Below are 17,027 nucleotides of genomic sequence, written 5' to 3' on the forward strand. Positions count from 1 at the left end.
ATACACCATTCAAAACAAGATTGCCAATAGTCTTGAACATAAAAGTAGTTGGGTAAGTGTATATAGATTTGATCTGATGATATGTCATATCCTGAATTTCCACTGGAGTTCCAGTTCGAACACAGATCAGTAGAAGCCAAATTATAGCAGTAATTTTGTCAACAAAGCCAGGGTGCTCAAACATGTTGAGATGCAGTTTCTTGATCAGCTATTCAGAGACAGAAAATTAAGCTAAACATGAGCCAGTTCTTACTTTTGAGGTCAATATTGGATTCATTATTTGATTCAAAATAGAGAAATGCAAGATCAAGGCATCGTTGAATTTAAGTATTATTTCCTCAGAAGACATCATAGCTAATGTACTGGACAACCAATTACCAAGCAACTTTCACCCTGGTTTCATAAGAGATTAATCTTAATTTAATCTTATTTCTTTTTATTATGCTAAATTATTAAAAGTTTAAAACAGGTAGGTAGATAGACTGTATATTAAAATTATATATAGTATTTTTACATTAAGAATATTTACATAAATTAATAAATATAAAAATATGAAAAGGTTATTATGACTATCATTATTCAGTTGTTTTGCATATATCTGAGAACTTCTGCACTGGAGATAAATTCCTTGTACAATATGGGACAACATGGTGCTGCCAGCTCACTGCTGCCAAGTTGCCTTTGACAACTCACCACTGCCAAGTCACTGCAGGACAACTCCACACAGCCAAATCTCCACAAAAATAACTCACTGTAGGTGGCCCAAGGGAGAACCAGGTGGGCAAGCAAGCCAGTGGGCAGAGCGCAGAGTGGTAGTGGTGGCCAGGAGCCTCCCATTTTCACACCCCAAGCCACTGCCACCACCTCCTGGCTGAGGAAGCTGGGGGTGGTGGCAGTGGGGCAGGAGGTGAGAAAGCAGTGGCTGGGCACATCCCATTTTTCATGCGTCCCGCTGCCACTGCCATGGGCTGTTTGGTGGTGGCAATATTCAGGCCATGTAATGACAACAGCGGTGGGCAGGGTGGGTGGCAGGGAGGTGACAGTTTTCACACCCTGCTGCTGTCGTTTGTGGTGTGTGAAAATGGGATGTGCTCAGCTGCCATCCCTTCCTCGCTGCCCAGTCCGCTCACCACCACCACTGCAAACTCTGCCAAATTCCTGTATTGTGAAAGTTTCAGTTCTTCCATTTCTGTGCACATCTGTAATAATTATACTGTAGTTTTCAGTCATCCAAATCTCTCTCTTGTTCTTCTGTGAAACATAAGATTGAATTTTAATCTACCTCTAGCAATATACTATAGAAAGGTATCACAACAGTGTTATTGGGCTTCTGCTAATATGCATGCCAAAAGGTTGTCTGCAGCCTGTTCCACTACTCTTGATCGTTCTTATCACCAGTGTTAATAGTTTACTTGCCCTGAGTGATCAGTGACAAAAGTGGGAAGAATTACAGTAGTCACCATTTTCCCCCAGTCTTTTCCTTCTGTTCAGATTCAAATGTAAATGGAAAAAGCAGGCAGGTAGTGATGAAAAGGAATACTTGGAGCAAACATTAGAAGCTAGTATATTAATTGCTTCATATAAATGTTTCAAAATATTACTAGTAGCCAGCATTGCAGGGATTTTTTTTACCAATCAGGGACAATTTTATTCCCTATTTTTCCAATATGAAAGCATTGAACAATATTATTATGCAAAATTTAAAAACTAGTTATAGAATAAGTTACATTAGACTCAATTCACAAAAAAGTGTGGAACATGCACAGGAAATAATAGAAAAAAATAGAATCCTAGTACTTCAGAGGGAAAAGTTTGATTTTACACTTGAAATCTCTGTGTCCTTAAATATTTGTAACTTTTCATTTTATTTGTGTCCTTAATATTTTTTAAATAATATTTTATTAATTTTATAATTTTACTGAGTTAATCAATAGTTCAATAACATACAAAAATCTTTAGTACAAATCTCAAGTTACAACATCAAATATTTCCTCTCTTTTCCCCTTAATATCTATCTCGTATTTAAGCTAATATAGTTCTTATTATATCCACTAAGTAAAAACATCATTATTACATTTATCAATGGTTTTTTCCCAATTTTAGTTTCCCATCAATATTCAAATTTAACATTTGATATTTATAATTTCCAGGTTTTAGGTAACCAAAGTTTCCTTTATCTCAATTCATAACAAAATCTAATATTCAAAATACACATCTATTTGAGTATAGTCTTGTTATATTTTCTAAAAATTATTTCCCACCATATTAAATTATCTAATTAATAGTTAATAGTGTGTTAAGTCGAGGACCTTAAAATCAGACATTAAAAATAATTTTATAACTAGATATGGGACCTCTATTTCATGTGTTTATAGGTAGTCTTTATAGTAGAAGTCATTTGTCAAATAAGATTTTATAGTCCAAGGTATTTCATCATCTCATATAATAACCAATGTTCCTCAGATAAAGAAATAGGAAAGCAATTCCCCACATATAGCTCTGAAAGTCAGTAAAGGTTTACATTCATAGTTCAAGCAGGCCAGTTATGCCGCTCAAAAGTTCTCTTTACAGCTGAGTTTCTCACAGATGGTATCTATCAAGGTTGAAAGAGTTTTATCTGAAGTCTGGGCTTCAAGCCAAGTCTCTTTAGGCAATAACAAGTTGTAATACCAAATTTTGCCACAAGATGTCACCGATGCTGTTTAAAGTTTTTTAAGTCCAAACTTTTTATAATCCCTCTTCCAATTTCTTTTTTGTAGATAAAAACAAAAGTCTCCAGTAAAAATAAGAAAACTTTTGGTCCCCAAGTTTCAGAAACATATAAATCCAATTAGATTAAAATTGTTCTTTTAGTGCTTTAACTCCCTTGGGTAGTCAGTCACTGCTATTCTTAGAGGGTGGGGTAGAAATTCCCTTCCCTCTCTCTTCACAGGGGGAAAAGATACTTTGGGCAGCTTTTACAGGAAAAGAAAATACTTAGGATCTTAAAGAGAATATCGGATCTCACCTAGTTTCATCCGCATTGCTTTAGAAGTGCTTGGTGGTAATTTTGACTTCAGCTGTCTGCAGCTTAGGGATGAACCATATTGCTATGGTCGGTCTTTCCTCCACCGGTTTGGAGGGCTGCCCCAAATTGAGCGGAAGGACTGCTGCCCTCCTGCGATCAAGCAGGGGTCCCTTGCTCGTCGCCCCTTTCCAGGGTCCCCCAGCGGAACAAAACAACGTGGAAGTTGGAGCTCACCTTCCAGTGTCCGCGACGGCCGCAATGGCAAACCGGAAGTCATGTCCTGAATACTTTTAAAGCGTTTTTGTATGGGGATGCGTGAAACATATTTCAAGTACTTTGCAGCCTATTTTAAAAGATATAAAAATTCACATATATCATAGAGAAATATTTGTGGTGTTATTTGCCAATATCCTGATAGAGCATTCTCTTTTTCAGCTAATAAACTGGGATGAGGATGCGGGAGAAGTATATACGTTTTAAATCCAGAATGTATTAAGGAAAATTTAAGATTCAGAAAATGTTTTTGTCTTTTGTACCACCCTATTTTTCTTCCCTCATATAAATTCAGAGATGGTATCAATTTTTCTTATATGAAAAAGCATGAAATCTTTTTCATAAAAATGAGATAGGATGGGCAGAATCCTGATTTTAGCAAAAATATTGGATTATATAAATTTGTTTCTTTAATCAGACATCGTTCCTCTGATTAAATTGGTTATCTTTAAGGTCTCTTACTAAGGAAAAAATAGCCTTCAATAACTTTATTATATTTAAAATATCTGTGGACATATTGGCTTTTTTATTAAATTACATTCATTTTGGGTTTTATTTGTTCTTTCTTTAGGAATGATTTGCTGATGGTATGTCGCCAACTGAACATGGAAGAATCTGTGATTGAGATCATGCATCAGCTTGGTGCAGATGAGCATGGAAAAATTTCCTTTCAAGATTTCACACGATGTCGTATGCAGCTTGTACGAGAAATCAGGAAGGAAGAAGTGGAGCTTTCTGTGAAATTTGATGATTCATGTAAAAAGAAAACTTTAAGGGATAGAATAGCTTCATGGCCAACCAGCAGCAATAACAGTTTAGGTCAGTGTGGTTTAATTATACCTATTACCTTAAAATCCAATACAATTAGGAAGAGTAGTAAGTACAATATTTATGTATTTCTTTTAAAAGATTGATAGAGTATCAAATATTTTGAAATATAGTTCAAAGTACAGTATGAAATAGCTACCACCATACTTGTAATATTAGCTATATTATTGCAAACTATGTTGATTGCTTTTAAATTATACCTCAGTTCAAGCTAACTCTGGGTGGTAAATTATAATAAATATGTTGAAAACCTAAATTATTACAAACTAAAAACTCTGCAGATAAAATACTATTTTTGCATGTTCCTAAGAATCTTTCCACTGCAGGCATATTATATTAGAAATCACTAGGCATATCTGGAGTTTTGAAAGCTGCACTCTCTTAAAGTAACTGCCATAGTGATCATCACAATCTTAAATCATTTCTTGGCCAGAAAGTATATTGAAGTTCCACTTTACAACTATTTCTGGTCTTCTAGTACGATACTGTCTCCTGTTCAAGATAGAAGTTCTGTTCAAAAGTGCAATCCTACGCAAAGCTACTCAAACTTTCTTCTGTATTTAATGTTTGTTCACTTTTCTGTGCAGTACTTTGGAGCATTTATAAACATGTCATTTAAGATCATAATTATCAATTTGAAAATATTTAGCAAATATCTGGAGTGATAGATGGGCTAGATACATTTCCAAAGTAGTGGACTGCAACTTTTCAGGGTTTTTTAAAGAAAACGTGAGTATAGGAGTGGCCTTGCAAATAGATATTACACTTGAAGCTGTCCTTTAATTTGTAAAATGCTATTTTTATTTATATAATATGAGGGGTGGTCTTTTAGATAGACACCACAAGTTAAGGATAATATCTATCTTTCCTGTGTGGCTGCTATTACAAAGAAAGCTCTTATTTCTTGTCACCTAACACCTAGCTTTAAACCTATAGCGTACCTTATATAATTTCTATACTGATCTCTATGACTGCTGTATGTGCATATCTAAGAATCCTTAGAATACTAAGAATACTAAAACAGTTCTTTTTTCTTGTTGTTACAAAGTTTTTAGCTGCTATTTAGCCATCTTCTTGCCAGTTGTGCTGAAGCATTGGCATTGCATAGTCTTTGGGGAAGGCAAAAAAGAGAGGTGCCTTTAACAGCTACTGGCTGGTGTCGACTGTCACCATCTGTGCTGGAACAGAGATACTGCCTGGCTCCCCTTTCTCTTTCAAGAATTCTGCTATTGGTTTGCTGGAGTCTATCCCCAATTCTCCTTCACAGGTGCCTGTTATGCTACATTTTATCCTGGCCACTGCTTCACATTTCTGCCTACAATTTCTCCTAATACTTCTGGTCTCCTACACAGTAAGAATCTCCTTCCAATGCACACCATACTCATGTGCTTAGAGTGTTTTCTTTTGTTATGGAAGATCAGGTGTGCTTTAATCTATTTAATTGGGCTACTGTATTTAATATTTCTTTTAATTTTTATATATTGTATTTTATTGTATTGCCCTGTACACCGCCCTGAGTCCTTCGGGAGAAGGGCAGTATAAAAATTATTATTATTATTATTATTATTATTATTATTATTATTATTATTATTATTATTATTATTATTATTATTATTATTATTGCTTTCCTAGTGGGGAAAGTCAACAAAGGAAAGGAAGGAGTTGCACTGATTGCTTAAAGGGTCTCCTTCCATAGTGTGGTTTCAAGAAATTTGTAGTAGAAGTATTAGTTCTAAAAGATACGGTGTTGGTGACTCTGAAATTAGATTTTTTTTTCCTAGTCTGTTATCTTCTGTTTGATAAATTGAGGCAATTTCATTTCTACTTTGTATGAAAATCATACTTTTTACCCTCTACTTAGCCTGTGTGTATTCTTTTATATAACATAGGCTGTTATATTCTTTTAAACTATTGATATAACTTGAAAGCACTTTGCAAACCATAGCTTCTTAATAACATATAGATTGCAAAAATTGTGCATTTGTAAAAAATGTGAAGTGGCTATCAAGTATTGCATTTTTACTGTATAAAATATGCTATGTTATGCTGTGAATTTTCAAAAGTTGCTGAAATAGAACTTCCAAACCTTTGTAGCTAGCATGGTTAGTGTGAAAAATGCTGGGAGATTTGAACTGAAGAACATCTAGAGGACTGCATGTTTCTTGCCTAGGTTATATCTCAAAACAGTAGACCAGGAAGGAGAAAAGTATATTTCCTACGTAATATCATGTAGTTCCATTTCCCTTAGTCCTATATAAAAGCTAGGCATCATGTTTTCTAATGAATTTCTCATTTCTTATTTTAAAAAAAAATCACATAAATCAAATGTCTGTTTAAGTTCTATTAAAAACATGGTTTTGATATTGCTTATTTAATGTATAAAGAATTGGCAGTAAAACTTGGGGAATTAGAAGAGCCTTGGTGGAGCAGTGGGCTAATACCTCCTTAAGTAACACCAGCTGCCTGCAATTAGTGCAGGTTCGAGTCCCACCAGGCTCAAGGTTGACTCAGCCTTCCATCCTTCCGAGGTAGGTAAAATGGGGACCTAGATTGTTGGGGGCAATAAGATGACTTTGTAAAATGCCACTTGGGGGGAGGCGAAAGCCCTAATAAGCAGGCATATACATAGAATGAAGGCTATTGCTAAGCACATTGATTTGTGCTTCTGAGATTGTAAGCCGCCCTGAGTCTTCGGAGAAGGGCGGGATATAAATGGGATTTTAAAAAATTCTATTATACATTATGGTAAATTAGAATTTTTTTTTATTTCATATCTATCCTTTTAAGACCAGTTAATAAAATAACCAATTGCTTTATAAAAATATATGAATGCTTGAGGCATTAACATACACCTTGAAAATACACCAAGCAGTTTTTGCCTAGTTTCTATTTTTATTAATGAGATTTCCATGCTGCCCCATGTCAGTTTGATTGAGCAGTGTACTTTTTTTTTTGGGGGGACACACATTAAAAAAAGAAGACAGGTAAAGCAAAGCAAAAGAAAGAAGAGATGACTAGTCATAATAATAAGTTTTGTTTGTATTATGTATTTGTTCTGTTCTGCTTCCAAAGGTTCTGTTGGCTGTGCTATCCTATATGGTATATTGTTATCCATGGATGGATGGATGGATGGATAAAATATAAATAAAAGTGGAGGATTCCTGTATGCATCAGATCTTACTGGAGACATGTCACATTTCATAGTGATAAATTAATATTTTCTTCTGGTTTTTCTTTCTTACTAAAAAAAGTCTAATCAGAGGCTGGTAAAAAAAGTTTGGAGAAGTGGAGAAGATTGGGAATCTAAAGCTTTTTCATCCTTTTCCCTTTGGGACATTTTGGCATATGTGCTTTTTACCAACAGTCAGTTCCAGCTGCGTAATCTGGCAGAGAAAAGATAAAGGATTGATTATTTATTTATATATTTTTAGTCTGCTATATTATAAGTAACTCAAGGCATCAAACATACCTAAAACTCTTTCCTCTTTTTTCCACAAGAACAACCCTGTGAGGTGGATTGGGCTGAGAGAGAGAGACTGGCCCAAGGTCACACATCTGGCTTTTACGATTAAAACTCACAGTCTTCAGGTTTCTAGCCTGGTACTTTAACCGCTAGACCAGGGGTAGGCAACCTTGGCTCTTTTATGACTCGTGGACTTCAACTCCCAGAATTCTGGGAGTTGAAGTCCACGAGTCATAAAAGAGCCAAGGTTTTCTGCCCTAGACCATGGCTTTTCAACCTTTTCACCCATTTTATGATATGGCAATATCCGAGTACCACCAGTCGCCTAGCAAGGTGTCAAAAACTTTATGACCAGGAAAGGGAAAAAGTGATGAAGCACAGGTAGTCCTTGACTTACAACAGTTCGCTTAGTGACTGTTCAAAGTTACAATGGCACTGAAAAAAGTGCCCCCCAAGCCACAGCCGAGCAAGACACATGGCCTGCCTGCCTCCTGTCTGAGGTTTTCATTGTTATGAGCATTTCTGTTGAGGATTGGCACCCCCGTCTGCTGGGTGGTTGCAGCAGGTTTTGGTCACTTCATATGACCCTGGGACACTGTGATCATCATAAATATGAATCAGTTGCCAAGCATCTGAATGTACATCACAAGACCCTGGAGATGCTGCAACATTCCAGCTGATCAGTGCTTTTTCTGGGCTCAGAAGCGCCATGATCAGCGCTGAGCTCCAGCTGGAGACTGGTGCTGATCCTGGCGCTTCCACTGAGCCCTGACAGCCCCGAAGAAGCACTGATCCTGGTGTTTTCACTGAGCCCTGACAGCCCTGCAGCTCCACCCATCTCTCGCTCAGGCTTGTGCGGTGCTGCCACCGGTTAAGTTCATTCCTCCCCCCCTCCCGCTACCACTTTTCTAGGATGGTCGCGTACCACCTGCTAGGTGCCAATGTGACACAGGTGGTACCTGTACCACTGGTTGAAAAGCCCTGCACTAGACCAAACTAGACAAAAATGATTGATGTAGCTCAGGGGTCTTCAAACCTGGCCTTTTTATGATTTGTGGACTTCAACTCCCAGAATTCCTCAGCCAGCATGGAACAGGAAAGAAAGAGGGAGGAAGGAAGACCTGCTTCCCCCTTTCTTACATTTTTCAGAAAAGATCCCAAAACATTTTGGTTTTGTAGGTGTATTCGGAATGTATTTCAGAATGGCTGCAAGGTGATACCTAACCATTCCTATAATGGCTACAATGGCAAAAATGAGTAATAAATAAAAATCAGTTAATTAGAAGCCATCCTGGTTCTCCCTAATGCTATCAATTTCCAACTTACTCTAGGCATTTTTTCCAGACTAATGGACACTTTCTATCTTTCTGGAAAGTACTGAACTGTAGGTAACAATCTCAGGAGTGTCAAACTGGATGCGGGCTGGATGCATCACGCAGAAGCCGTGCCCACCCCATTGCCGGCAATGGCAAAACAGTCCTGATATGTTGCGTGATGTCATGTGATGTCACGAGTTTGACATGTCTGATCTATCTCATCTTTTATCATTATATAATCTATTTGCACCAAATAATTTACTTTCTTGAGTATTTTTACAACAGATGAAATGAAAGAGCTAAACAGTTTACTGGTAAAATATTTTTTTAATTTTCTTTAACTTCAAAATATTTATGAAAATATTTTTCATAATTTGAAGAGAATTCTTTTCTTATCAAACATGGCAGAAATCATATTTATCTCAAGAGTATAGTTTGTAAGTAAATTCAGGATGATACTGTCTGAAGAAAAGAATAGACAGAAAAAACTCACACACCTCCATTATCATATTCTGAATGAATCTGAGACAGTTTTCCTATTTTGTGCAGTAGTTAAGTTATTGGGAAAGCCTACATTTCATTTCTTTCAACAATTGCATTGTTCAATGTTCAGTGAAACAATGTGGGTTCAATGAAACTATAAAGACAGCATTGCTAATAATTTCCTGTAGAATCTAGGTTAGCGGTCATAGTTTTATTTTTGTATTGTGTTGGTTTCTTTTTCAGCAGTTTGATACTTTTCAATGACTACATTTTGAGTAAGTTGTATTTTATTGATGGATCAGTGCAGCTGTAGTTGAAAGTAATTAACATTATATGAAGCAAAATAACCATTATGCATAGAATTCAATAAAGATTTTGGCCTTTAACTCCTGCCTCAGCTCAATGTGCTGCAGCTGTTCTTTAATTGTTCAGATGCTGATGTAATTAAATGGGTATTATGGTAGTTATGAGTAGAGAAGATGCAGCATGAAATTTTCCAACAACATGCTTGTGTTCCATCTATGTTATATTAAAATATCCAGTAATTGGTTTCTGGGTCCTATATTCTAGTTTTGCGCAATGAGCTTTTAGCAGTATACTCTATATGTTACATACTGTAAATGCTTGTTAACTGAGAGTTGCTTGAAAATTAAAATAGCATAATAAAGCAGATCACAGCTAAGCAGTTGGAAAAGAATACCTGCTTGAAATCTGACTTACATAACAAAGGGTTGGATGAATAAGAGTATGATCACCTGGTATAAACAACAAAAAGAACCAAAGTGAACATCAATTAGAAACATGAGATGAAGTGGCATAATGAAGAGAATCTGTGTATATAATTACAATTTAATCCTTCAAAAGACATGGAACATGTGGAGCTACATACAAAGCATCTCCTCTCTAATAGTTAAAGCACCATCTCTTTTTGCAGACTCTCAAAATGGCTTTGGGAGCTACTTCTACTGCAGACAGTTAGGATAGCTTCCAAAGCAGCTGTGCAAGCCTGGAAAACAAAATAGTTGTTTTTATCATTCCAAAATAGACGCTTTATGTGCACTTCCATGAATTCATGTGAAAGATTTGAACAGGCCTGTTTACTATTTTCAGAAGATGAAATAACTCAGGGGAAGGCGGGTGAGGGTGATCATTAGAACCAGAAGAAATTTAATGTGAAAGAAAGGAACATTCCCAATAACTGCAATTTCTGAACAGCCTTCAAAGGCAAAAGTGTAAATAATCTGAGATGTTATGAATACACAGATAACTATAGCCAGGGTATCTCAATGGAGAGGTTACAAAGGGCTCATTAGCTTATGCTGCTAAAATTATATGGAAAATATTGGCCACAAAACTCTGGGTTAGAGCGGCCAGAAAACAAAATAAATGCATAGTATTTCTATTGATTATTTAATGGCAGTGACAAGTAATCTTTCTCAAAATATCTGGAAACTGGAATGTTTTTGTGCTCAGCTGTCTAAAAACATATTACCAAAGCTTTGTAGCTATTATTGCAGAAAATTGTAAACCTTGACCTTCCAGATGTTTCTGATTTCTCAGTATCCATTGTTGCTATGCTGACCAGTCTGCTGAAAGTGACCTCGATTCTGTTTAAATGTTAATAGAATACATTTCAATATTCATGCATTGATTTATTTTTCACTAATTTTTAAGGTAGTGAATGTTTAATATGTAACTGGAATTGGCTATATAATTCAGGGGTCCCCAACCCCCGGTCTGTGGACCGGTACTGGGCCGTGGCATGTCACATCTGGTCCACACAAACAAGAAAAGCAGGATGCAGGCAACACACAAAACCATGCCCCCTCTGGTCTGTGGAAAAACCTCCATGTAACCTGTTCCTGGTGCCCAAAAGGTTGGGGACCTCTGCTTAAGAGCATAACTATGTTTTTTTTCTTTTAAAACCATTCTTTTTTAGTGAGTAATTTTTTTCATATGAGGGGGAATTGTTATAATACAGATATTCTGGTAGGGAAGAATTACCTGTCCTTTGGTTGTGCTATGCCAATAATGGCGAACCTTTTAGAGACCGAGTGCCCACACTGCAACCCAAAACCCATTTATGTATCTTTGGGTGCTGGGTGGGCATGGCCCATTGGGTGGGTATGGCCCATTGGGTGGATGTGGATGGGCGTAGCCCATTGGGTGGGCGTGGCCGTGGTGGTAACAGCAGAGTGAGTGGGACTAAAAAGTTCAATCAATCAATTCCTACTTTGCAAGATCTTTTTTTTCCCATGAGAAGTTGAAATTGATTGATGATTGAACTTTTTTTTGCACATGGCAGCAGAGGCCTAAAGCGAAAAGGTTTTATAAAAACCCAGCTGAAAGCCTAGGACTAGGGCGACGGTGCATGTACCCACAGAGAGGGCTCTGCGTGCCACCTGTGGCCACCACGGTGCTATGCCATTTGTTAAACGTGTCGAAGTGGGGTTTACATTGATCAATGTAAAAGGAGGTCTGAATGGACTGTGTTTTTGAAAAAGTCTAATGATTCTTTGTTAGATTAATATTATTTTCAAGGGAATAACCATTTGTTCATATAGACTATCTCAAAACACTAGCCAATGGGACAGCAAAAATTGAGACCAGCCTGTTTCTTCAGATAGGAATAATATATTTGTCAATAAAGGGTAAATCATAAATAATAATTGACTTGAACCAGTTGAGTCAAAAACAAAAGAGCCTACTCTTGGTAGGTGATCACTGTCTCAATGAAAGGACACACTAAAATCTTTGCAATGGAGGGCAAAAGTGCTGGTAACTAAGATGCAATCTACAGTTGATATTCCACTAGAGACCCAAAAGGGAGTTCACCCTTGGGATACTCTGTCATGGATGCATAAATAATCTTTAAATCAAATTTTGTTCCCAGGAAGAAAAGTTTTCATACCCTATGTTAATGCTGGAATCATTCAATTTCTGGAGAGTCTCCTCAGTTGAGGATGGTAAAGTTTAACAGTTCTGCTTCACCATATTTCAGCATTCTCACTCAATAAGTACCATGCCAAAATAAAAGGAGCTTCCATGCAGATGCCTGATATGGATATAGGTTTACATATAAAATAGATTGGTTTATTATTAGGCAGATATCCCAGGGGAGATATGAAAACTTTAAGGGAAGGAAGGGAGGGAGGGAAGGAAGGAAAGAAAGAAAGAAGGAAGGAAGAATTTGGGCCAGATTCAAAGCAAAAAGCCTGATCTAAATAACACTGAATTATTTTGTTGTAGAAAGATTATAGGTTCAAAGGGTATGGGGAAGATACCTACAATGAGTAGTGTCATAAAAGGGCCAGGTTTGAGGACCCCTGATCTAAAATGTAGTGGCCTATATTTTTATTGGTCAGTCTTAACACTGCCATGTCTTACCTTTGATGCAGGAGCTGCCTTGGATGCCAGTATACTTCTGAGTTCACTTTAAGATGTTGGTCACATCCTTTAAAGCTGTCAATGACTCTGGGATGGTTATCTAAGAGGACACTTTTCCTTCATCTAATCTACCTATCTAGCCTAAATAGCTCAGGTACATCTATTGGGAGGTGTAACGGGAAGGAGCCTGAAGTCATGAATTCTCCATAGGAACTTCCCTCTGATGTAACAGCTTACTTTTCAAGGCAAGGATGGTTCCATATTGTTTTCATTTCTATTATATATACCATACTTTTGGGATTTTGAGAGAATATGTCATTGGTACTGCTATTACAAAGAAGAAAAAAATGTCCTTCCCATTTAGAGAGAAAGTATTCATCCAATTCTCACATCACCCCTTAAACAAATATAGTAGCACAACCATAACTAATATACATATGCAAACAAAAGTACTGCTATGCAGTCTTATAGACACATAAATATATGCACCACACAGTTCTATACTATACTTATAGTTCTATACTTCTGTGTCTCAGAAACTTTCTGTTAGCTGTTTAAAATTTTATTCTTAAGGACAGCTGGGTATTAGCCATTTGCATTTAGAAATCAGAGAGGGAAGAAGGTATTCTTCATTCAGATCAATGTCTAGTTCAGGGGTGTGGAACGTTGGCTCTTTTATGACTTGTGGACTTCAACTCCCAGAATTCCAAAAAGCCAAGGTTCTCCATCCCTGGTCTAGTTGCTCTATGCTTGTAGAGACAAAGGGGAGTCAGTACAAAAAGACTATAAAAATCAGAAGATATTTGTATGGAGTTATTGCATCACTCCTTATAAATAAATATCTTTTTCTATACAGGTGCCCTTTCTGGAGCTAGAGAGAGTTGGGAATATGATTCTGGAGCCAGAGATCTTCATAGCCCTGATTTGCACAGTTGTTCAACTTTACAAAAGCCATTTGAATATGGCGGGAATACTATGAATCAACAAGTTGCCCTTCAAAGATTGCTTACACAGGCCACGAATCTAAGCAATTCAGTCGGAGGAAGTTATCTAGAACTTGCCAACACTGTAAGTACCACTGTTTCAGATACAATTCTTTAAATCTGTTGTATTCCTCCCACTCTCAACTTGGATAATAATTTGCATCAATTCATAGAGGTTATTAGGCAACTGCTTTATAAGTTTTCTTTATCTATTCCCTCCCGTCTGATAGCTCCAAAGTAATAACCCTATGCTTTTATCAGAGAGGCTATCCCTGTTTTGGTTTGCTTGGCTTTGTAAATTTGCATCTAGCATTTGTTTTGTTACACATTATTACTATTACTTAAGAAAGACTCTCAAGCATATAATTTTAATTTTATTTAATCTTAATTTTATTTTTATAACTACATCATTGGTGCAATGTCATGCTTGAAAAAAATTTAAATTTAAACTAGTCAGCTTGCAACAGAAGTCTATGTCATACAGAAACTAATCCATTCCATTATTTAATATTTTATTTTACTTTGCTTTAAATATCAGTGTTTGTTTACTTTCTCTACAAATTACTGATGTCTAAACATAATAAACCTCTCTGCAGAGAACTAGATTTAGGGGGGGAAAATTGTCCTGAACTGAGCATATTGTTTAGCAGTGTTTCAACAATGACAAGAGTAAAAAAAGACAGAATGAATGTGTCTTCTTTGTCAGGGAAATAATATTAATTGTGACAAGTGGAAAGATGTGAATAGAGAGTTGTTCTAAATATGTTTTTAACAACAAAACATCCATTAAAACCAACTGAGTAATTAGATTACAACCAGTTTATACAAGAGAGGTCAAAGAGATGTTAATACCATACCCTCAGGTAAGGCAGAATTCTCAACCTTAGCAGTTTTAAGATGTGTGAATACCAACTCCCAGAATCCCCAAGCTAGCATTAGGAAAGGTAAGGTGATTTTATGAGCCGAGTAAGTGTTATTATTATTTTTATTATCAATGGAAATACTGATAAGAATATAATCTAATCATAGTTGACCATATAAATTAGAATGGTAGTTCATTAAAGTTCATTAAATTCATTAAAGCAACTAAGTCTGGAAAGATACATTAGGTTGTTGCATTCATCCATTTTAATTATTCAGACCTTTCTTTCTTTTGCCCATTGAGTCACTTAGTCACTTACTTACTCTTCCATGGACAAGACATTTCTTGCATCCGATCCTTCATTCTAGTTCTCTTTTAGGGACTGAAGGCAGTTGTCCCATCACTGTATGTGCATGACACATACTTCTCTAGGGAGGATGACTAGGTTTTGCTAGTCAAGGGCTGTGCTTACCATTTTGTAGGGCCACAGTGGATAGAACAATGGCACAGCATAGGTTAGGTTTAAAAATATTTATTTTCACTTTGTCCAAATGAACTTTGTTAAACCTATTTCTAGACTTAACTTGCAGCTTGTGTATATTTTCTCTATCAAAATTCTGAAAAACTGAGGTGCCAGTTTTCAGCCAGTGCTAATAGAGATCTAGGGGCCATGGAAGAGGGATTAGGAGTCTGCATGTGGTCTTGGTACCTCTCTATCTAAGGAAGAGCTTTCCTGAAAACGGGTCAGCCTTTGCTTACCAATGGTAATTAGAGCTGGGAACTCTGTAATAAGGCGTAGCTTTGCCAACTTAACAATGTAGTTTCAGCAGTCCCAGTGTTCTTTGTAGGGATCATTGGGATTGTTGCTGTAGTACCAACATCCCTGCTGCATAGCAACCTTCCCAACTTCATTTCTGGACTGACAGTGGTGTTCCCCAGATTTATGGTTCTGGGGAACTTCAACCTCCCTTTCTTAGGAGTTGGAGTGGCTTGGGTTCATGGCCAACATGACAGCCTTGGGCTTATCTCAAGTCATCGTAAGCCTGATATGGGACAGTGGCTATGTGATCTGAAATTAGGGGAGCTCTTAGTTTGTCTCTTGTGGTGATATACAGCACAATTGTCTGCAGGAAGGAAGCCTGTATAACAAGTGCAAATTGGTTTCAACATGTGTCAGGATGGCTACATGTTTTCTTTTTTCAAAAAACTCTGCTGCGTGTGTGATTATTACAGGGAGTGCAGAATTATTAGGCAAGTTGTATTTTTGAGGATTAATTTTATTATTGAACAACAACCATGTTCTCAATGAACCCAAAAAACTCATTAATATCAAAGCTGAATATTTTTGGAAGTAGTTTTTAGTTTGTTTTTAGTTATAGCTATTTTAGGGGGATATCTGTGTGTGCAGGTGACTATTACTGTGCATAATTATTAGGCAACTTAACAAAAAACAAATATATACCCATTTCAATTATTTATTTTTACCAGTGAAACCAATATAACATCTCAACATTCACAAATATACATTTCTGACATTCAAAAACATAACAAAAACAAATCAGTGACCAATATAGCCACCTTTCTTTGCAAGGACACTCAAAAGCCTGCCATCCATGGATTCTGTCAGTGTTTTGATCTGTTCACCATCAACATTGCGTGCAGCAGCAACCACAGCCTCCCAGACACTGTTCAGAGAGGTGTACTGTTTTCCCTCCTTGTAAATCTCACATTTGATGATGGACCACAGGTTCTCAATGGGGTTCAGATCAGGTGAACAAGGAGGCCATGTCATTAGATTTCCTTCTTTTATACCCTTTCTTGCCAGCCACGCTGTGGAGTACTTGGACGCGTGTGATGGAGCATTGTCCTGCATGAAAATCATGTTTTTCTTGAAGGATGCAGACTTCTTCCTGTACCACTGCTTGAAGAAGGTGTCTTCCAGAAACTGGCAGTAGGACTGGGAGTTGAGCTTGACTCCATCCTCAACCCGAAAAGGCCCCACAAGCTCATCTTTGATGATACCAGCCCAAACCAGTACTCCACCTCCACCTTGCTGGCGCCTGAGTAGGACTGGAGCTCTCTGCCCTTTACCAATCCAGCCACGGGCCCATCCATCTGGCCCATCAAGACTCACTCTCATTTCATCAGTGCATAAAACCTTAGAAAAATCAGTCTTGAGATATTTCTTGGCCCAGTCTTGACGTTTCAGCTTGTGTGTCTTGTTCAGTGGTGGTCGTCTTTCAGCCTTTCTTACCTTGGCCATGTCTCTGAGTATTGCACACCTTGTGCTTTTGGGCACTCCAGTGATGTTGCAGCTCTGAAATATGGCCAAACTGGTGGCAAGTGGCATCCTGGCAGCTGCACGCTTGACTTTTCTCAGTTCATGGGCAGTTATTTTGCGCCTTGGTTTCTCCACACGCTTCTT

The 17,027-nt window shown here is 37.2% G+C and overlaps 1 protein-coding gene across 1 annotated transcript in view; it reads left to right on the forward strand.

Annotated features, from left to right (window-relative positions):
* MCC (MCC regulator of WNT signaling pathway) overlaps positions 1 to 17,027 on the forward strand; it is a 195,864-nt gene that overhangs the window by 12,754 nt on the left and 166,083 nt on the right. The window contains exons 2-3 of the mRNA XM_083351476.1: positions 3,852 to 4,099; positions 13,614 to 13,825. Coding sequence (XP_083207602.1) covers positions 3,852 to 4,099; positions 13,614 to 13,825 — 460 coding nt within the window. The remainder of the gene's footprint in view (positions 1 to 3,851; positions 4,100 to 13,613; positions 13,826 to 17,027) is intronic.

The sequence above is a fragment of the Vipera ursinii genome (assembly GCF_947247035.1).
Source record: "Vipera ursinii genome assembly, chromosome: 2".
In the NCBI taxonomy this organism is placed as follows: Eukaryota; Metazoa; Chordata; class Lepidosauria; order Squamata; family Viperidae; genus Vipera; species Vipera ursinii.